The 21,738-nt window shown below is 40.7% G+C and overlaps 1 protein-coding gene across 4 annotated transcripts in view; it reads right to left on the reverse strand.

The window, feature by feature from the left end:
• Positions 1-21,738, reverse strand: part of dync2h1 (dynein cytoplasmic 2 heavy chain 1) — a 656,363-nt gene that overhangs the window by 474,475 nt on the left and 160,150 nt on the right. For all 4 annotated transcript variants that reach the window (XM_067986146.1, XM_067986147.1, XM_067986148.1 and 1 more), the window contains exons 49-51: positions 18,592-18,722; positions 15,383-15,631; positions 7,506-7,614 (exon numbers count right to left, since the gene is read on the reverse strand). In XM_067986146.1, coding sequence (XP_067842247.1) covers positions 7,506-7,614; positions 15,383-15,631; positions 18,592-18,722 — 489 coding nt within the window. The remainder of the gene's footprint in view (positions 1-7,505; positions 7,615-15,382; positions 15,632-18,591; positions 18,723-21,738) is intronic.

Here is a 21,738-nt window from a genome sequence, read left to right on the forward strand (position 1 = left end):
CTCAACCACAAGAAAGAGCAGCTGGATGTAGAATCTGATCCTCTGCTTAGGAACTCCACTCATGTCCCTTTTAAAGTTGAAAAAGGAGCTATATGGGCAGTTGAAAGTGATTTTAGATCAAGACTGGATGGGTCAGTATGATATAATAGGGATGATTTTTATTCATTCTTTCTTGAGCCCTATTATAATTATTTGAGATATCAAAAGGGAAAGCAAAGAATTTCTGTTTGAGTGTCAGCATTGGTTCAGGGGTAGCACTCACGTCCGAAGCAGATAGTTGTGTGCTCAAGCCACACTCCAGAAACCGGAGCACATAAGCTAGGTTGCCACTACAGTGCAATACTGAGGAGTGCTGCACTGTCAGAGGTGCCGTCTTTCAGATGAGGCGTTAAACCAAGGTCCCGTGCCATTATTTGAAGAAGGATAGGGGAGTTCTCCTGGTGTCCTGGCCAACATTTCTAAACAGATTATCTAGTCATTTACTTCATTGTTGTTTGTGGGACCTTGCTGTGTGCAAATTGGCTGCTGCGTTCCCCTTCGTTACAACAGTAGCTGGTGTTCAAAGATATTCACTGACTGTGAAGTGCTTTGGGACAACCCGAGGTCATGAAAGGCACTATGTAAGTGTAAGATCGTTCTTTATTTCTTTCTTTATGTCCACATAATGGAGAGAAAGTCTATAATAAATGAATCTAGATGAAGGAACCTTGACCAAATCAGTTACTGAAAGATCAAGCTGGATCCTCTTCATTGTTCAAATCATATAACATCCTTCATACATCTCAACTTGCAAAACCATGTGCTAAGCTCACGTAGAAATTTCCTATTACACCATGACATTATGTTGGCACATAAATCACATCCTATGTCATATAAAACCCCAGAATCTGCACAATATCACTAGTTCCTCTTAATCTAAATCTGATCCATATCTGACTTTCATAATAAATGCTCTGACCAAACAAAAACAAACCTTGCAGCAGCTTCGGGGGTGAGTTGAGAGGAATTGAAAGATCGTAGACCATCCCACAAAGTAGGAAATCTATCTTTCTTTTCCATTCTAGCATCTTCTTCTCCATTTTCATTTCTTTCCCATTCAAGCATCATTCCATTCAAGGATACTTTCTGAGCATTGAGAGTTGGTGCAGTCATCAGAGGCCATGCTAAGCAGTGTGGTGCAGATGGCAGCTCGGGTAGAGATGTCCACTAGCTGCATGTGCACAGCTAAACCGTCATGGAGCATGTGGCAACACCAGAGACATCTGCAGCAGAGCCCACTGTGCCAGAGGTCCCAAGCATAGTTGGTACTTCTCCCACAGGTTCTTCCCTAGAAGTGTGGAATGAGCTAACTTTTCCAGCTGATTATCAGCTACAGAATTCAAGAGGCAAATTTTTACTGATCTCTGTCATAATTAGCTCTGCTATCATGGCAATTAATGGTCATGATGAGGGAATGTCGAGCACCAGGGACATGGCTGCAATGGGAAAGGTTAATGCTGCTTTCCAGAATAGCAACACATCCAAATCCTTCTGTCCACCCCCTCTAAAACCTGCACAGCTGGTAGAAATGGAAGTTCTGGAAACTCATGCCAGAGTTAGATGAAAGCTAATTAGCAGATGGCACGGGGAAGATGTAAAAAGGACTACAGCCACTTCAGAGTCCTCCTCCTGCTCATCATGCTGGTCCCCCTTCTGCTGAGGGGCGTCTTCCTCTTCAAGGGCCTCCATAATGTTATCTCTTTGCAAATGGAAGTTGTGCAGCATGCAGTACAGTACTATGATCCTTGAAATCTTAGGCGTTGTGCTGCATCACACCCCCCACTCTATCCAGGCACCTAAACCACTGCTTAATCATAGTATCATAGTCGGTACAGCACAGGAGGAGGCCACACGGCCCATCGTGCCTGTGCCGGCTCTTTCAGAGAGCTATCCAGTTAGTCCCAATCCCCTGCTCTTTCCTCATAACCATGTAAACTTTTTCCCTTTAAGTATTTATCCAATTCCCTTTTGAAAGTTACTAATGAATCTGCTTCTACCAACCTTTCAGGCAGTGCATTCCAGATAATTACAACTCACTGCGTGAAAAATGTCTCCTCATGTCACCACTGGCTCTTTTGCTGATCACCTTAAATCTGTGTCGTCTGGTTACCAACCCTTCTGCCACTAGAAACAGTTTCTCCTTATTTACTCTATCAAAACCGTTCATGATTTTGAACACCTATCAAATCTCCTCTTAACCTTTTCTGTTCCAAGAACAACCCCAGCTTCTCCAGTCTATCCACATAACTGAAGTTCCTCATCCCTGGCACCATTCTAGTAAATCTCTTCTGCATCATCTCTTGACATCCTTCCTAAAGTGTGGTGCCCAGAATTGAACACAATACTCCAGCTGAGGCCTAACCAGTGTGTTATAAAGGTTTAGTATAAATTTCTTGCTTTTGTACTCTATGTCTTTATTAATAAAGCCCAGGATCCCAGGAGCCTTCTCAACTTGTCCTGCTACCTTCAAAGATTTGTGTACGTGCACCCTCAAATCTCTCTGTTCCTGCACCCTCTTTAAAATTATATCATTTAGTTTATATTGCTTCTCCTCATTCTTCCTACCAAAATGTATCACTTCACACTTCTCTGCATTAAATTTCATCTGCCATGTGTCTGCCCATTTCACCAGTCTATGTCCTCCTGAAGTCTGTTACTATCCTTCACATTGTTTACTACATTTCTGAGTTTCGTGTCATCTGCAAACTTTGAAATTATACCCTCTGTACCCAAGTCCAGGTCATTAATATATATCAAAAAGAGCCAATGATTTCTCATGTGGCTGCATGCACTTCATATACCTATGTTCAGCTTGTATCCTGGGATAACGCAGAGATGTTATAAACCATGGTTCCAGAGGATAGTTTTGATAATCCAGGAGCCTTTTTGGGTCAAATATTGGTTACTTACAATGAGGGCGTCGTGACAGCTGCCTAGGAAACAAGCATTGACTTGTATATTCCAGTACTGCTCGTCACAAACGAGCTGAATATTCAGAAAGTGGAATCAATTTTGACTTATGTAGGTAGTTGTATTGTGCAATGGAGAACGCAAGGCTACATGGATGCAATCTGCACCAACAGGAATCCTGCCATTTGGTAAAACTGCAAAGTCCTCTAATGCTGCTTTGCTCGTCCATGGGGAAGGAAATTGCCTGCTCAAGCAAACAAGGCACCCACTATTTGCTGTATACATCTACCTACAGCTGATTAACTGATGTAATTGATGTCACCATAGGAGCTGTTGTGACCTTCACAGGCACTGACAAATGGAATGTCTGTGGATATGTTCGGCAGCAGTTCAATTTGCAACATTCTGTACAATTAATTGACAGCTCCCTTATGAATCGCAGCTTGCACAAGCACTGCTCTACTGACAATTACATGTATCTGCATCTCGGTCTGTAAATTCGGGTGCAACAGTACCAGCAAATAGATGCACAGCAATTCTGATACAACCTTCCATCAGTCCTCCTCTTCTTGCTCCAAAAACCACAGAGATGAGGGGATTCCCATGGGGAAACCCATTATGGCACTATTCCAGCGGTTGGAAAAAAAAAGTGGCTGTGCCACAACAATTGGCACTTAAGTGACAGCAACAATATTACACTCCTGCCTGCCAGACAACTGCTGCTGCTTCCTACCACTTTTGGGCAGGAGACTGACTGAGGTTATGCAAATGAAGCCCAGGAGTGAAAATCTCCCAGGCCTCATGCTTCTAAGGTCGGGACAGTTTGCTGCCAGCCTCGGCCCCTGCCTGCCCAACTCTGGTCCCAAGTTAAAATTGGGACTAAATTCTGAATCAAATTATCCACTGGAAAAGTGTGCGAAGTGCTAAACAGACGAAGCTCAATTCCTTTTTCTAATCAGTTACGGTCGCTTTAAGACCATAAGAGATAAGAGCACGGATAGGCCATTCGGACCCTCGAGCCCGCTCCGCCATTTAGTGTGATCTGATTTTTACCTCAACTCCACTTTCCCTTTATGCCTGAAAATCTGATTAAAATCAGTTCGGCATTCCAATTTTTATTTAGTTGTTTAAGATCAGTCATTAATATATCCTTCCTTTTTTCACAGTGTCTCCTGTTCATCTCCATAAAATATGCTGTACTCATTTTTATTCTGATCTGCCAGTCTATAACAAATCCCTACTGTTGTTTTAGCTCCCTCTGCATTATAAACATTTGCCTGAGGAAGGAGAAAATCTCCGAAAGCTTGTGAATTTAAAATAAAATTGCTGGACTATAACTTGGTGTTGTAAAATTGTTTACAATTATAAACCTCTAGCCACATTATCCACTTGGTAGTTTTCTGTTTGCTATAGATTCTATTTCCTTTATCTCCAAAGTGACTAACAGAGTTCCACACATCCCTGTTTTCTTAGTATCCTTACTAAGCATACTATATCCTGCTATAACAAAAACAGAAACATGCAGTTGCTTCATTGGCATCTATAAAGAGAAACATACACATTAATCTTACTGGTGTTACCCTTCCTCAGTCCTATACACTGAAAGATTAGCAAACTTTTATTAGGGGTGGGGGTGGGGGGGGGGGGGGTGGTGGAGAGAAGTGTTTTTTTTTAAAGTCTGGCTGCAAGAGGCTGCACAGCACTGCCCCGGCTTCTGTAGGGAATCATATATCTCCAAAGTGCCCATCAAGATCTGTATCTCCGTATACAGATCTTGATGGGCATATCAGGTCTGAGTGTTTTGGTTCACCGGCACCGATGGCGGCGCAAGAAAGGCTCTTTCTTGAGCGCTTACGGTGCACTTGTCTTGCAAGCCTCACTTGATTCTCCTCCAGACCCAGCAGATAAAGAGGGCTGTCCAGCAGGAGATCCACAGTTGCAGTTCTCTTGGCAAACACCAACAGATGGAAGCTTGAGTGCAGCATTAAGGTCTGAACAGCTTTAGTAATAAATGAAATAAAAGCAGCAAACAAGCAGTCAAATCGCTGGGTGAAAATACAACAAATTTCCACTTTTATCAAGGAGACTTCCCTTTAAGAAAGAGAATGCAGCATGATTTAACGCACCTGCCATCCATTCCTCATTTCATTTGGGTGCTGTGCTTCTGCACTGCTATCTAGCTGCTCAGAAAGAATTAAGGAGCCATTAGCTTGTTTACTTTTTGGGGCCTCAATGATTTTGGTGCGCTGGCTATCAACACCACAGGCCTTCCCCAACAGACTATTCTACGCTATGCACAATAGGTGCACTGCATGCCGCATTGCACAATAACAAAGCTTGCCTGCGTCCGATTACCAGAACCCCAGTGGTGCCAACTTTGCATTATTGGTCCGATAATTTAATAAACTTCATATGGAGTAGCATACCGGGGCATGCATTCAGTATGTGAAGGCTGTTGCGGCACCTTACATAAGAACATAAGACATATGAGCAGGAGTAGGCCATACGGCCCCTCGAGCCTACTCCGCCATTCAATGGCTAATCCGCGGCCTCAACTCCATTTTCCTGCCCTATCCCCACGTCCCTTGATTCCCTTAGTGTCCAAAAATCTATCGCTCTCAATCTTGAATATTCTCATTGACTGAGCATCCACAGCCCTCTGAGGTAGAGAATTTCAAAGATTCACAATCCTCACAAGTAAAGAAATTTTTCCTCATCTTGGTCCTAAATGGCTGACCTCTTATCTTGAGACTAAGACCCCTAGTTCTAGATTCTCCAGCCCGGAGAAACAGCCTCTCAGCATCTACCCCGTCAAGCCCTCTCAGAATTTTATACGTTTCAATGATGAGATCACCTCTCATTCTTCTAAACTCCAGAAAATATAGGCCATTCTACTCTATCTCTCCTCACAGGACAACCCTCTCATCCCAGGAATCAATCTGGTGAACCTTTGTCCCTCCCCCTCTAAAGGCAAGTATATCCTTCCATAGGTAAGGAAACCAAAACGGTACACTGTACTCCAGGTGCGGTGTCATCAGAGCCCTATAGAATTGCAGCAAGACCTTCTTACTATTATACTCCAACCCCATTGCAATAAAGGCTAAAATAGCATTTGCCATCCTTGTTGCTTGCTGTATCTGCATATTAACATTCTGTGATTCATGTACAAGGATACCCAAATCCCTCTGACTACCAACATTTCTTAGTCTCTCACCTTTTAAAAAATATTCTGCTTCTCTCTTCTTCCTACCAAAGTGGATAATTTCACATTTCCCCACATTATACTCCATCTGCCACCTTCTCGCCCACTCACTTAACCTATCTATATCCCTTTGCACCCTCCTCAAAGCTTACTTTCCCACCTAGCTTTCTATCATCAGCAAACTTGGATATATTATACTCAGTCTCCTCATCTAAGCCATTGATATATATTGTAAACAACTGAGGTCCAAGCACTGATTCTTGCGGCACCTCACTAGTTACAACCTGCCAACCCGAAAATGACCAGTTTAATCCTACTCTCTCTTTTCTGTCCGTTAACCAATCCTCAATCCATGCTAATATATTACCCCCAATCCCATGAGCCCTAATTTTGTGCAACAACCTCTTGTGTGGCACCTTATTAAATGCCTTTTGAAAATCCAAATATACTACATCCACTGGTTCCCCCATATCTACCCTGCTAATTACACCCTCAAAAAAATCTAAAGATTTGTCAGACACAATTTCCCTTTCATAAAACCGTGTTGACTCTGCCCAATCATGTTATGATTTTCCAAGTGCTGTGTTACTACATCCTTAATAATAGATTCTAGCATTTTCCCTACTACTGATGTCAGGCTTACTGGCATATAGTTCCCTGTTTTCTCTCCCCTCCTTTCTTGAATAGCGGGGTTACATTTGCTACCTTCCAATCCACGGGGACCGTTCTAGAATCAAGGGAATTCTGGAAGATCAAAACCAATGCATCCACTATCTCTGCAGCCACTTCTTTTAAAACTGTAGGATTGTATGCCATCAGTTCCAAGGGATTTGTCGACTTTTAATCCCATTAATTTCTCCAGTACTTTTTTTTTCTAATATTAATCACTTTAAGTTCCCCACTCTCATTAGACCCTTGGTTCCCCATTATTTCCAGTATGTTTTTTGTGTCTTTGTGTCTTCTACTGTGAAGACAGATTCAAAATATTTGTTTTAACGTCTCTGCCATTTCCTCATTCACCATTGTAATTTCTCCTGTCTCTGCCTCTAAGGACTTGGAGCATGACATCCCAGGTAGCATGTAGCACAGTGATAGAAATGAAAGGCTCACTATTCTACCCATCACTCCACTGATTTCAGGAAGACGGACCAAATATGTTACAGGTCTGCTTCAGAACCTACTAAATAGATGCATGCAAGCACATAGTATCATCCCAAAGGAAAGGGATACAATTCGTTCATTGAAATATATTTACAAAATAAAGTCAATGGTCCTTCATCGTTTCAGCCAATAACAGCTCAAAGGTTGCTGACCTATAATTATTATTTCATATCATTACAACTTAGATACAGACCTGAAGACAGGAGGCTGTTCACCATCTCAAGGAACTGAGCATGCACAAACTGGTAGTCCTCCAGGAGCAACACAACCTGATGTCCATCAAGACCTGCAAGCTGCATCACCTAGAGGGAAAGTTAAATGATGAAAAGTGCAACAGGGAAGTGTTTACAGGGCACCACACAGTACAAATTCCAATGGGTCAAATTCCAAAAACCATTAATAGGCTGCTGAGAACAATAACAGCCACCCTGTTGCTAAAGCTGTAAAGAAATGGCTAGACCCTGCCAAGTGAAGATAATACACACCATAGAGAAAAATGCATGATTAAATAATTAAGAGGAGAAAAACAGCACTTTCTTACATATTCCTGCAAACCATCTGACAATGAATTGTTCATAATTTTTTCTATTTGTATGAAGAATTTCCAACATTTTACAGTGACAAGGATGGAGGTGTGCCTCATCATCTCTTCTAACCAAAATAGATCGTCACCAAAGAGATAATTTCATTTCAGGTAGCTATTTTCTTTTTTAACCATTTCACTCCTTTACATCTGATTGCATTACACCTTGGCCAACAAGACAGGTAGGCAACTATACTCAGGCTTCTGTCAATGTTGCACTACAACCATAATACCATCTGTCCCTGAAGATTTATTTGTTTCAAGTCATTTCAGCCTGTCCAGGACTTCCATCTCATTTATACAGAAATCATTAATTCTATTTGGGTTACCGCTATTTAGGGACCACAAATTGCTACACCTGCTCTCGTGAATACTTGGAGGAAGTAACCATTTATTATATTAACCACACTGTGCTCACCTTCAGTTTCAGTCCCTTGCCATTCCAATACACAATACACTGGTGCTTTAGCATTTTGCAACAGCTCCAAAAACATCTCCTAACATTCTTAATAAAACTACAGCCCTGAAATTATGGGCTCCTTCACTATTGTTGCGGAGCCGTAAATCCATTTAAAATAAATGGATTAATTCCTCTGCTAAAATAGTAGAGAAGGGTGTTTCAGAAGAATGTATTAAGCATGCATACACGAATATCCCACAGGATAATTTCAGCTCCAACATGTTTAAATAAACAAACAAGTAATTTGTGCTAGCCATTAAAATGCTTCCATAAACCACTAAAAATTGTTATTCCTCTGGATTATTTTTGAAATATTGGAATTCCCAAAGTAACACTGATAGGCATGAAGCATTGATACATGTGTTATACTAGCTCCAGGAAAGCAGGAGGCAAAACAAAAGTGGAAGCGCAATCCACTCTCACAACTTTACCATAGCGCCACAGGATGCAGGATGTGACCATCAGATCCTGATTTTTTTTTCCCTCCATCATAGGGCAGCTTCAATACAGTTTAATGGTTTGTCCAGTGATGACCCAAGACAAGAACCAGTTTAATCTCAAAGTTGGACTTTAAACTTGTCTATTTTTTCAGCTCTAACAGTTTCCCCACGAGCACACAATAGCAAAAGCACATGCACGTCTTAAAATCCCACGCAATTCCCACTATTAATAGGGCAAACGTCTTAGCTGTTCGTCTACCTCCAACATCCTTCAGTTCTAGTTATCTAATTACTCACTGTGAGGCAGAAATTGAGATTGTTAAAAGGGTGGTTTAAGAAATATCACCAGAGAGGTTTTTAATTGATTCCTGGGAAATAAATAAATTTGTTTTTCATTGCCCGCTACAGGTAGACAAATACCACAGCAATATAAGTAATGTTGGGAGCAAAGCTTTATTGTCCATCTGTTCAGGATATGGCTTTTTATAGTGAAGGCCAAGAAATATACAAAACTTCAGTTAATCTTTTCTTTCCTTCATTGTAACTGTGCTGAGTGTATTTAAGCAAAACCTTTTGGTCAAACATTTGAAGTTCAGAACTTTTATTCAGAAAATCCCTCCAAACTTGAAAAATTGTACAGCTCTTCCAAAAGTTTTGAACGGTTTATATTAATTATTGGTTTCAAGCTCTCAGTATAAACAAAATAAAATGTAAATAAATGTAGCTGTTGTAACCATTTAGAATAGATGAGAAAATATAAATATTATACATTCAAATGTATTATTACAGAAACATAGGAACAGAAGTCAGCCAGACCATTGACCTTATTCCGCCATTTTTGTCAGCTCTATCTATTAAAACCCAATTCCCTGCTTTTTCTCCAGATCTCTTAACAAGCTTACTTCCCAAGTACCTCCACTGACTTTGCATCTATTGTCTTCTGAAGTATGGCGTTCCATATTTTCACTACCCTTTATGTGAAGAAGTTTTACTTAAACTAAGCTGGTTAAAAGTGAGTCCAAGGCACAAGTCAGGAGTGTGATGGAATACTCTCCACTTGCCTGGATGAGTGCAGCTCCAACGACACTCAAGAAGATCAACACTATCCAGGACAAAGCAGCCCGCTTGATTGGCACCCCATCCACCACCCTAAACATTCACTCCCTTCACCACCAGCGCACTTTGACTGCAGTGTGTGCCATCCACAGGATGCACGACAGCAACTCGCCAAGGCTTCTTCGATAGCACCTCCCAAACCCACGACCTCTACCACCTAGAAGGACAAGAGCAGCAGGTACATGGGAACAACACCACCTGCACGTTCCCCTCCAAATCACACACTATCCCGACTTGGAAATATATCGTCGTTCCTTCATCGTCGCTGGGTCAAAATCCTGGAACTCCCTACCTAACAGCACTGTGGGAGAACCTTCACCACACAGACTGCAGCGGTTCAAGAAGGCGGCTCACCATCGCCTTCTCAAGGGCAATTAGGGATGGGCAATAAATGCTGGCCGTTCCAGCGACGCCCACATCCCATGAACGAATGAAAAAAAAACATCACCTTTCCTATTATGGATTTCCCTACTAGAGGGAAAAGTTATTCCCCATCGGCCCTGTCAGCTCCCTTCATTATCTTAAACACCTCAATCTGATCACTCATTAACCTCCTCTTCTCCAGGGAATATGACCCAAATTTACCCAGTGTCTTATCACAGCTCAGTCCCTTCATCCACATCCTGTCCTGGTGAAACATCTCTGGACTTTCTCTAAAATCACCCAAAACTAAACACGATAGTTCAAATGTTGTCTGACCAGCACTCTGTATAACTGAAATGCCATTGGGCCGAACATCTGCAGCCATTCTGGCGGACTCCCACCATAACTTCCCCAGGATTCCAGTGGAACGGCCAGAAACTAGGCCAGGATTCAGTTATTGCACCCTTGTGCTCAAGCTTCCTCGATAGCCTTGTGGAGGCAGAACCTCTGCCAGCCCTTACAAAGTCATCAACCCGAGAGGGAGCAGAGTTGGGTATGGAAACTGTGAAAGGAAGTCCCCGGATTTACTCAGGGACCCAAAGTATGGCACACCAGGGTGAAATAAGTGGCGGTAGTGAGCTCTGCGTGGAAGTCCATCCAGACCAGGATCATGGCCTGAATCCCTTAAGATAATAAAAAGTAAAAATTTGATTTTAGGCTGTCAAGGTGGCCCCCATTGTATGGGGCCTTGGGGACACCCAATTTTTTCTTTTGGGACCAGGGAAACCTGCCACCTCCTCCGGAAAGGGCTCTTTGCTAAACTTTCTGGCTGCTTCACTGGACTTGTTTATCCACTCCCCCTTTTATTGCATCCCATGTAGATTATATTCCCATCTACTATTCTCACATCAAAAGTGTGCCACCGAAGCGTCCAATGCAAGTTAAACTGTATCTGCATTCTTTCTGCTCATTGGCCGTCCTCAGTCCCGGCCACAAGCTGCGCTCCCCTGCAACAACAACTTGCATTTATATAGCGCCTTTAATATAGTAAAACATTCCAAGGTACTTCACAGGAGTGTTATCAAACAAAATTTGACACCGAGCCACATAAGGAGGTATTAGGGCAGGTGACCAAAAGCTTGGTCAAAGAGGTAGGTTTTAAGGAGCGTTTTAAAGGAGGAGGGAGAGGAAGAGAGGCGCAGAGAGCTTCAATCGATTCCATCCCTCTCCTTGGTCACTATTGCAGGCTGAATCAGACTCTTCGCAACCTTGGAGTCCTGAGCTGAGCTCCAGACCCCATAACCTCTCCATCATTAAGACCGCATTATTTCCATCTCCTTAGTGTCCTCAGCCCTCTGCTGCTGAAGCACTTATACATGCCTTCATCACTTCCAGACTCAACTACTCCCTTTGCTGGTTTCCCCTCCTCCACTCCACAAAATCCAGCTTGTTTAATACTCTGCTACGTATCCTGTCCTGCTTGTCCATCACCTCTGTCCTCGCTGTCATGCATCGCCTCCCATTCGCCCAATGGCTGAAATTTAAAATCCTCATCTTTAAATACCTCTATGGCAACCTCCCCCACCCATGAACACACTGTTCCTCTGACTCCGGCCCCTTTGTAAATCCCCATCCATCGCCCAGCCTTCAGATGCCTATGTCGCATTCTCTGGAATGCCCTCCCTAATTGTTCTACTTCCCAACCTTGCTTTACTCCTTCAAATACCTCCTCAAAACCCATCATTTCATCCAAACTTTGGTCATGCATCTCAACCTCTCCTGTGCTTGCTCAGTGCTCATTTTCCATAAGGCTATCTGTGAAGCAGACATTCTTTACATTAAAGGTGCTATATAAATGCAAGTTGTTGTATTCATAGTCAAAGTTTAATTTTTCACACATGCTGCAAATAACCCCTTCTTTATAGTAACTTAAACTGTTTTTTTCAGGAAAATTACCTGAATTTGATGGACTGGGGCTTACGTCCTAAAAGAAGCAGAGATAGTAGATGCATTGGTATTAATTTTCCAAAACTCCCTAGATTCTGGAAGGGTCCCATCAGATTGGAAAACAGCGAATGTAACTCTTTTATTCAAGACAGGAGGGACACACAAAGCAGGAAACTATAGGTCAGTTAGCTTGACATCTATCATAGGGAAAATGCTAGAATCTATTATTAAGGAGGTTATAGCAGGGCACTTAGAAAATCTCAATGCAATCAGGCAGGGTCAACACGGCTTTGTGAAAGGGAAATCGTGTTTGACTAATTCTTTGAGGAAGTAACAAGCAACGTGGATAAAGGGGATCCTGTGGATATGGTGTACTTGGATTTCCAGAAGGCATTTGACAAGGTGCCACATCAAAGGCTACTACACAAAATAAGAGCTCATGGTGTAGGGGGTAACATATTAGCATGGATAAAGGATTGGTTAGCTAACAGGAAACAGAGAGTAAGCATAAATGGGTCTTTTTCAGGTTGGCAAGATGTAACGAGTGGAGTACCACAGGGATCAGTGTTTGGGCCTCAACTATTTACATTCTATATCAATGACTTGGATGAAGGGACCGAATGTATGGTTGCTAAATTTGCTGATAACACAAAGATAGGTAGGAAAGTAAGTTGTGAAGAGGACAGAAGGAGTCTGCAAAAGGATATAGATAGGTTAAGTGAGTGGGCAAAAATTTGGCAGATGGAGTATAATGTGGGAAAATGTGAAATTGTCCACTTTGGCAGGAGGAATAGAAAAGCAGTATACTATTTAAATGGAGAGAGATTGCAGAACTCTGAGGTACAGAGGGACCTGGGTGTCCTAGTACATGAATCACAAAAAGTTAGTATGCAGGGACAGCAAGTGATTAGGAAGGCAAATGGAATGTTGTCATTTATTGCAAGGGGAATGGAATATAAAAGTAGAGATGTTTTGCTAGGGCATTGGTGAGACCACATCTAGAATACTGTGTGCAGTTTTGGTCTCATTTAAGAAAGGACATAATTGCTTTGGAGGCGGTTCAGAGAAGGTTCACTCAACTGATTCCTGGGATGAGGGGGTTATCTTATGAGGAAAGGTTGGACAAGTTGGGCCTGTATACATTGGAGTTTAGAAGAATGAGAGGTGATCTTATTTAAACATATAAGATCCTGAGGAGGCTTGAAGGGGTAGATGCTGAGAGGATGTTTCCCCTTGTGGGAGAGACTAGAACTAGGGGACACAGTTTAAAAATAAGGAGTCTCCCATTTAAGACGGAGATGAGGAGAATTTTTTTCTCTGAGAGGGTTGTGAGTCTGTGGAACTCTCTTCCCCAGAGAGCGGTGGAGGCAGGGTCATTGAATATTTTTAAGGCTGAGTTAGATAGATTCCTGATTAACAAGGGAGTCAAAGGTTATAATAGGTAGACAGAAAAGTAGGGTTGAGGTCAGATCAGCCATGATCTTATCAAATGGCAGAGCAGGCTCAAATGGCCTACAGCTGCTCTTAATTCATATGTTCATATGTATGGGCACACTCTATGATTGGCCAGTCTTGTCAATCATAAAAGATTTCGGAAATTGTAGACACGCGTGCATGCTGAGAGCTGCAGGCTGCTGGTTAGTCTCTTCATCTGACACCAATGCCTCCTAGAAATTTATTACATTAACTAAAAGACTGACCCCTATATAAGGCATGCCAGGACTTGTCTGTAAACACTACCCCATTGTCTACTCCTATGTATCAAGGACTACTGAGGCCACAAACCTCCAGAAAGCCATTTCAGGTGCACAGAAAATAACTATAAACAAGGTAAAGCACGACCTCTTCAACTTTTTCCTTAGACATCTTTGCTTAAAAACAAAAACGTATTTATACTGTATTCAAGGATGTGGAGATGCCGGTGATGGACTGGGGTTGACAATTGTAAACAATTTTACAACACCAAGTTATAGTCCAGCAATTTTATTTTAAATTCACAAGCTTTCGGAGGCTTCCTCCTTCGTCAGGTGAACGATGTGACATATAAGATCCTGACGAAGGAGGAAGCCTCCGAAAGCTTGTGAATTTAAAATAAAATTGCTGGACTATAACTTGGTGTTGTAAAATTGTATTCAAGGAGTTATTTATTTAGCAAAAACGGTATGTCACATGTGTGACAAATGAAACTTTGCACCTTGAAATTTGACACTGTTTAATATTTACAATTTGTAATGTGTTCTAAATGGTCATGCCATTTGCATTTTTTATGTTCCCAAATCCAAAAGACAATCCACAAAAAAATTAATATAACTAGCAAAAATTCTGAAAGCACTGTACCATTATTCATGATTGAAGGCAGGCTCTTAATAGAAGCCCACAATTTTTTTTTAAGCAGAACCTTTTATTAAGTGGTGTTGCAGAGATATTTAGTAAAGAAATAAAGAAGCAAATTAGTTTAATTTTTTCTTAACCAAGAAATTTAACTAGGAAAGTACAAACTGTGGGTCATAAACCAAATACTGACACCAATGCAAAAAGACTGAAGAAAAGTACAAAATGTTTGCCATAATTTCACTTAAGGAACTGGGAAAAGATTAATTAACAAAAACACAATGAAATGTAAAGCAATTAAATGATCAACAAACTGAAGGAGTTTTTCCTCATGTGAAACAACATTAGAACTGCTGCAAGCAGCAGGAGAAAAAGAACAGGGATGAAATTCCAGAACATTAATGTTACAGTCACTTGATAATCAATATCAGGCATAATTAGAAGGTAACACTGGATTGATTTTTGGGCTATCCAAAGGGAGACTGGATTGAAAGTAAATCCAAAATCCATTGTTAAAAGTTTAACCTTTGTTTTTATACAATAAACAATAGCGCTATAGTAGTAGTATTGAGTGCGCAATAACGTTCCTCAGTGCACGGTGACATCGATTTAATATACTTAAATGTCAGATTTAAATTTTCTATAATCACTTAAAAACATTTCAAAACAAATAAGCATCACTGCTGTCATGCAGCTGTATCTATCGGTCATCACTGCACAAGCGTACAAAATTATTTGTGTATTTTGTAGTCGCTACAGCAGTCCTGAAACATGTGATATAATGCCCTATAGTTAAACAAGTTATGAATAAATAGCATGTTTTTACTTACATTTTTTAAATCATTTTTGAACTGTTTGATCTCATAGCCTCTGGAAATTTTTGGCGTAAACACTGTTGCTCCATGCATGTGACTGACTACACAGGTGGCCGTCCTACGACCTACACCACTTTGTCCTGCTAGTAGCAACGAACCTCCAGGACAGCTCAGCACTCGATCTATTCTTGCCATGTAATCCAAAACCTCATGGAATAGCAAAATATCCAGCTCCCTATTGTCTCTCCCATACTGAACAATACCCTATTAGAAAAGATTAGAAAGGTGAAACTGTAAAGTAACATTGGGTTCTATGGAAATCCGTGTATTGGACAACATAAAGTAGCTGGATGAGACAATACTTGAATAAAAATTATAAGGACTGCTATTAGATAAAACACAGTAACAAGTCTGTACTGATGACTTACAGTTTATTTCAGGCTCATCACCGACACACAAATATTGAATATACAATTTATATCCTATTAGTATGATTCGTGAATATATGTTAGTCTTAATTGTTTATTGATTATGCAGCATAGGAAAGATAAGGGGATGAAAGTAAGACCAGACAACATCAGGAAGAAAACCATTTAATGTCTAACTACACATTTCTGTTTGTTACCTAATACGTCATCTACATAAGGTTGAGCGTCTCACCCAGACTTCACTTTAACTCCTAGTATCTTGTTTACCATACTGTACAAATGCTGGCAACAACCCCAACTTTAGCAGCAGGGCTGCAAGGTGCCTCTACTGCCTCCTGAAGCATTAAGATTCACTTGAATTTCAGCTGCCTCAAGACAGTAGCTGAGGTGGAATAATGTAAATACTGCCTCCGACAGCAGCAATCACCATTTTTTCTGGCCGTTGGCAGGGTTAGTGTTCTGTTTCTTTGTGTAGGTCAGCAATGCATTTTCCAGTCACTGGGCTATACAGATCTTTTCCACCAAAAACAGAAGGTACAACAAGCAGAAAATAAACTTGTGGATATTTCTCTGCTGCGGAGATGGGATCCACCACAATATCAACAGTCAAATCACCGGCACCTGATGGCTTACATTCTAGGATCCCAAGGGAAGTTAGGGAAGAATTTGTGGAGGTTCTGATTAGAATTTTCTGAAATTCTGTGGAAAAGAAAATTGTGCCAAAGAACTGCAGAGTTGCAAGTGTGATCACCATCTTCTAAAAAGGAGACAGCGATAAGCCAGGAAATTATAAGCAAGTTAGCTTTACTTCAGTTGTTAGTAAACTGCTATAGTTTGTAATATGAAATGAAATTACTAAGCAGTTGTCGAAACAAGTGCCAGTTAGCACAAATTTCTTTGAGAAAATAACAGAGAGGATAAAGGGGTAGATGTGGTTTGTATCGATTTTTCTTTGATGCTATGCCACGTACAAGATAGCAAAGATAATGGCACATATAATTAAGAAAAATAGGGTCACATGGGTAAGATAGATGGTTGGAGGGCCAAAAGCAAAGAGTTAGCATAAAATGAAGTTTCCAGGAATGGAAAGATATGTTCGGTGGTGTTCCACAGAGGTCTATGTTGGAGCTGCTGTTATTTACTATACACATAAATGATCTGGAGCTTATAAATTCAAGAAACAATGATGACACCAAATTGGGGGATAAGGCCAATTGTGACAAAGACTGAAAAACTGCACAAGGACAAGAGAGGTCAGCAGGATCGGCAGATAAGTTACAGATGCTTTTCAATGTAGCAAAATGCAGATTGGAAAAATTAGGCTGTTGGCAAGTCTGAAATCACCACTATACGATGGGTTGAATGGTAGGCGAATAATGTTTCATGACTGAGCAAAAGCAGGAATCGGCTGTATTAAGAAAGTATATGGAGGAGGCTTTCATAAATTGTTCCAATTCATATAGCTGCATAAGCTATTTTATAAGTTATTGTAGCTTAGAAGGATATTAAAGGATTACTTCCGAGGATGGTAGGCAATCTTCAGATCAGTCTGAGCTTGAAAATTTTATTCAGCAACAAACTAACAAATTACACTTTATGGTAAAAACCTACATGGTATTCATTAAGGTAGGAGGCAGTGAAATTTGCAGCATTTTAAAATTTCAGCAGAAGGATCAAGGACTCGAATTCACACACTTCAATTGTTCAACAATTTGCTGTGAGGCATGTTTAGCAGCTAGCATTATAAAGACGAGGTTGATTCAGTCACCACAGATTCTGCTGCACCTCACACAGAAAAGCTAAATTGGGCTATTCTTCAAAGAGTAAGTGACTTAGCATGCACCTTTCTTCATATATTGTGGCATTGCTCAGTATTCTCTGAAAGATACAATAGCCAGGGCAAGGGCGTGCCTTTGATAATAAACTTAAAATATATTATCTGGAATTAATACTGGAAGTAAAAGTTTCACAGTGTTTGCGCAGAATGATTCTACCAGCATTATTGGTGGTGATAAGGCTCATTATCTTGGCATGGCCCGCAAAGAAGTCACCTGGGTGCATGTGGTCCTTGAGAATGTGGATCTGGCAAGACTGGTATTTTATAATGCAGGGAAGACAGAAGTGCACCACCAGATTTGGGAAGGGATGAGAAGGTTCTTTAAAGTAGATGGTTAAGAGATGGAGTTGTTGTGGTGTAAATGGGAAGAATTCTTTATGTATAGCTGTCCAAATCTTATTTTTCACCTGCAGTCAGGGAGCAGGAGCGAGCTATGACGGCAGATTGTGGGCCTCTGCTGGGATAGAGAAAAACACCTGCCTTTTCTTATTTGCTGTTATGTTTCTGTTTGGCAAGTTAATTAGAAAGGGATTTGCAGGGCTACAAGAAGAATTCATTGGAATATCTGCACCAAGTTTTATGACGTTGATGTTTTACATGTTGAACTGGATGTTAGCTTACAGTTCTATTGTTAAATATTTCTTCTTGTAGTTTGTCATTCATTATAAAGTAAATAAAACTTTATTTATTAAAAATGTACTAAGTGTAATATAATTCTCTTAGCTTCTTACAATCCGCACAGGATCAAAGATGGCCTCTCGTGCCACATTTACATTACACCGACTATGGGGTCATAAGGTGATGTCTACAACTGCAGAGGTAAAGTGCTAATATAGTTTCAGCATGGCAACAATCACAAAATTAACTCTGAAATAAAATGCACGATGGAACTATTCGATAATAAAACTTGCAGTGTTATTTGTGATGCAAGTATTTAGAGAAAAGTATTTAGAAAGTACCTTTTGGATAACATCCTTCAAATCAGAAGAACTTAACTTTCCCAGCATCTTCCCATATGGAGGTAAAGGCTGGTCTGGAGCTGTCACAGAGCCAGCTTCATGCCAAGCTCCCCAAGTTACATAAAACGAACCTTCAAGAAGAAATAGAAAAGATTTTTAGCTGAAACAAGCTTTTGAAAAAATTGACAAAAATATTTTGTTACAGATCAGACACTAAGCACATGAATTTTAAAATTCCTGTTTTTTACTAGCCTGTTATAAAAACAAACATACAGAGGTCCACAGGTTTAAATAAAGCCTTTCCACTGTGACACATATCTATAAAATGTTGGGCCGGATCTTGCTGGGGCGAGGCATCTCGCAGTGCTAGTTCAACATTTTTCTGCACCCTTCAGTTCGAACTTGCTGGAAGTGCGAGCTGATAACGGCATGGCGAGGGCAAAGGAGCATCTGGGACCTTAGTAAACGGAGGGATCATCAATCTATCTCCTTAACCAATGAGATTTAAGGATTAAGAAAGAAACAGAGGAATGACAGGGAAGAAGGGTGAATTAGAGGCAAATCAGGTACAGAAAGAGAAATAAAGAGAGGCAAAGAAAGATTGGATTAAGAGAGAGAAAAAAAGAGACAGGAAGGAAAAGTAAGAAAAAAAATTTTTAAATTTAAAATATGACATTTTTTAAAATCTCTAACAACAATTGACTACATGCAGGAATGAGATTGAACAGTTTTAATTATTCCCTTTCTGGGCCAGAGAGGTTGATTGGCACTGCATTAACAATTATCATGTTGTTAAAAAGGTACGTACACTGTTAAGTTCCAGCCCTAACTTTCTGCGGCGAATTTAATGGCCAATTAATGTGCAAATCCAGCAAGTTCTTAAAAATAAAGGTGAGGCTAAGGGCGAGCTGCCATTTACGCAAAGCAGGCAGTGGAGCGGCATAAATCAACTAGCAATTTCTGAAGATTCACAACTCACAGCGTATCTCTTATTCTCCTGAACTTGCTGGCCAATTTGCACATTACAACAACAACTTGCATTTATATAGTGCCTTTGACGTAGTAAAACATCCAAGATGCTTCACAGGAGCGTTATCAAACAAAATCTGAAACCCAGTCGCATAAGGAGGTATTAGGTCAGGTGACCAAAAGCTTGGTCAAAGAGGTAGGTTTTAAGGAGCGTCTTAAAGGGGAAAGAGAGGTAGCGAGGCAGAGAGGTTTAGAGCGGGAAATCCAGAGTTTAGGGTTAAGGCAGCTGGAGACACAGCCGCCAATGGTGGAGCGATTAAAATCGGGGATGCACAAGAGGCCAGAATTGGAGGAGCGCAGAGATTGAAGGGTTGAAGGACTGGAAGAAGTCACAGAGATAAGGAGGGACGAGGCCATGGAGGGATTGAAAACAAGGATAAGAATTTTTAAAACAACGGCATTGCCGGACCGGGAGCCAATATAGGTCAGTGAGCACAGGGAAGATGGGTGAATGGGGCTTGGTACGTGTTAGGATACAGGCAGCAGCGTTTTGGATGAGCTCAAGTTTATGAAGGGTGGAAGATGGGAGGCCAGCCAGGAAAGCATTGGAATAGTCAAGTCTAGAGGTAACAAAGGCCTTGATGTGGGTTTCATCAGCAGATGAGCTGAGGCAGGGGCGTTAACACGCTGTTATTTTTTCCAGCAAAATCCGGCCCATTATCTTCCAATATATGACATATGTGTTCCTGTCCTGTTCAAGGCAGAAATGATCATGGGGTTAACTTGACAGCAAAAAACTGCTCGATATTTGTTCCCAGTTTATAATGTCCTCCAAATTCCAATGTGAGGTTACTATTTTATAATCAAACATCTGGTAGTTGTTATTATACATAAATATTTTAAAAGCATGTTATTATATTCCTACCTTACTCTGGTCAGTAAAAACTTCATCTTCCAATATAGGAGCCACATAGCATTCATAAAAAGATATGGAGTTCTTGGCATGCATTATTTCTGTTCACAACAATTTTTTTTAAGTTGGGCTGTTTGAAAAATTAACCAGTGACTTTAGAAGCTTTTTATGCATTTGATGTATTTATGCATGGAATGTCAATTTGCTGCACGCTCACTTTTAGTCAGGTTATCATTTAAAGCCCCACGTAAGGATTTGACCAGTTAATCTAGATTGAAACTCCAGCACAGTCCCAAAGGAGTGCTGCATTATTGGAGGTTCTATACTTTGGATATAATGTTAAACTGAGTGGTATCTGCCTCCAATGTTTCAAGTGGACATTATAATATCCTTTTGCACCAAGTTATTTAAATATTAAGAGTTTTACTAATTGAAGTGATCCTTCCATTTACTGCAAAGTGGGCAATAAAATTAAGATAATAAGGACTTTATTTGAAGGGAATAAATCAGTGCTTTTACTCCATCAATATTATTGTCATCTTGGTTCAGTTGGTAGCACTCTCGCTTCTTTGTCAGAAAGTTAAGGAAAAATGAAAGAAAGACTTTTTAATATGTCACCTCACCACATTTCCCAAATGACTCAAAGCACTTCACTCACAATGAATTACTTAAAAATGCAGACTATTGATATGTTAGCACACAATCAACCATGAGATAAATGACCAGCTAATCTGTTTTTGGGAGTTCGTGAAAGAAGGAATTTTGGCCAGGACACCAAAGGAGCTCCCTCCCCTTCTTCGACTAGTGCCATGGGATCCTTAATATCCACCTGAACAGGAAAACTGAGCCATGGTTTGACATCTTATCAGAAGAATACCACCTCTGACAATAGAGTGCGTCCTCAATACTACAATAAAGTGTTAGCCTAGATTAATTGCTCAGGTCCTTGTGCACTGTTCGAACCCAACATTCTGACCCAGAGGCAAGATTGCTACTGAGCCAAGTTGATACTACCACTGTTGATGAAGAGAGTACAAGAACCAAAGGGGAAATGCAGAATTGGAGAAGACATCTGCCTCACAAAGATATCGTGAGAGAAAATAAGAAAGAAAGAAGAAAAGCAATATCCAATGATAACCCTCATTTATTCAGTTTATTTTGAAGGATGAATATTGCAAATGCAGCCTTAAGAATACAATATAATATAAAGTGTAAACAAAGTTCAGTAGACTTGTAATTATTCGAAAGCTCTTATGCAAAGTCCT

The sequence above is a fragment of the Heptranchias perlo genome, chromosome 6 (genome assembly GCF_035084215.1).
Source record: "Heptranchias perlo isolate sHepPer1 chromosome 6, sHepPer1.hap1, whole genome shotgun sequence".
NCBI classification, from domain to species: Eukaryota; Metazoa; Chordata; class Chondrichthyes; order Hexanchiformes; family Hexanchidae; genus Heptranchias; species Heptranchias perlo.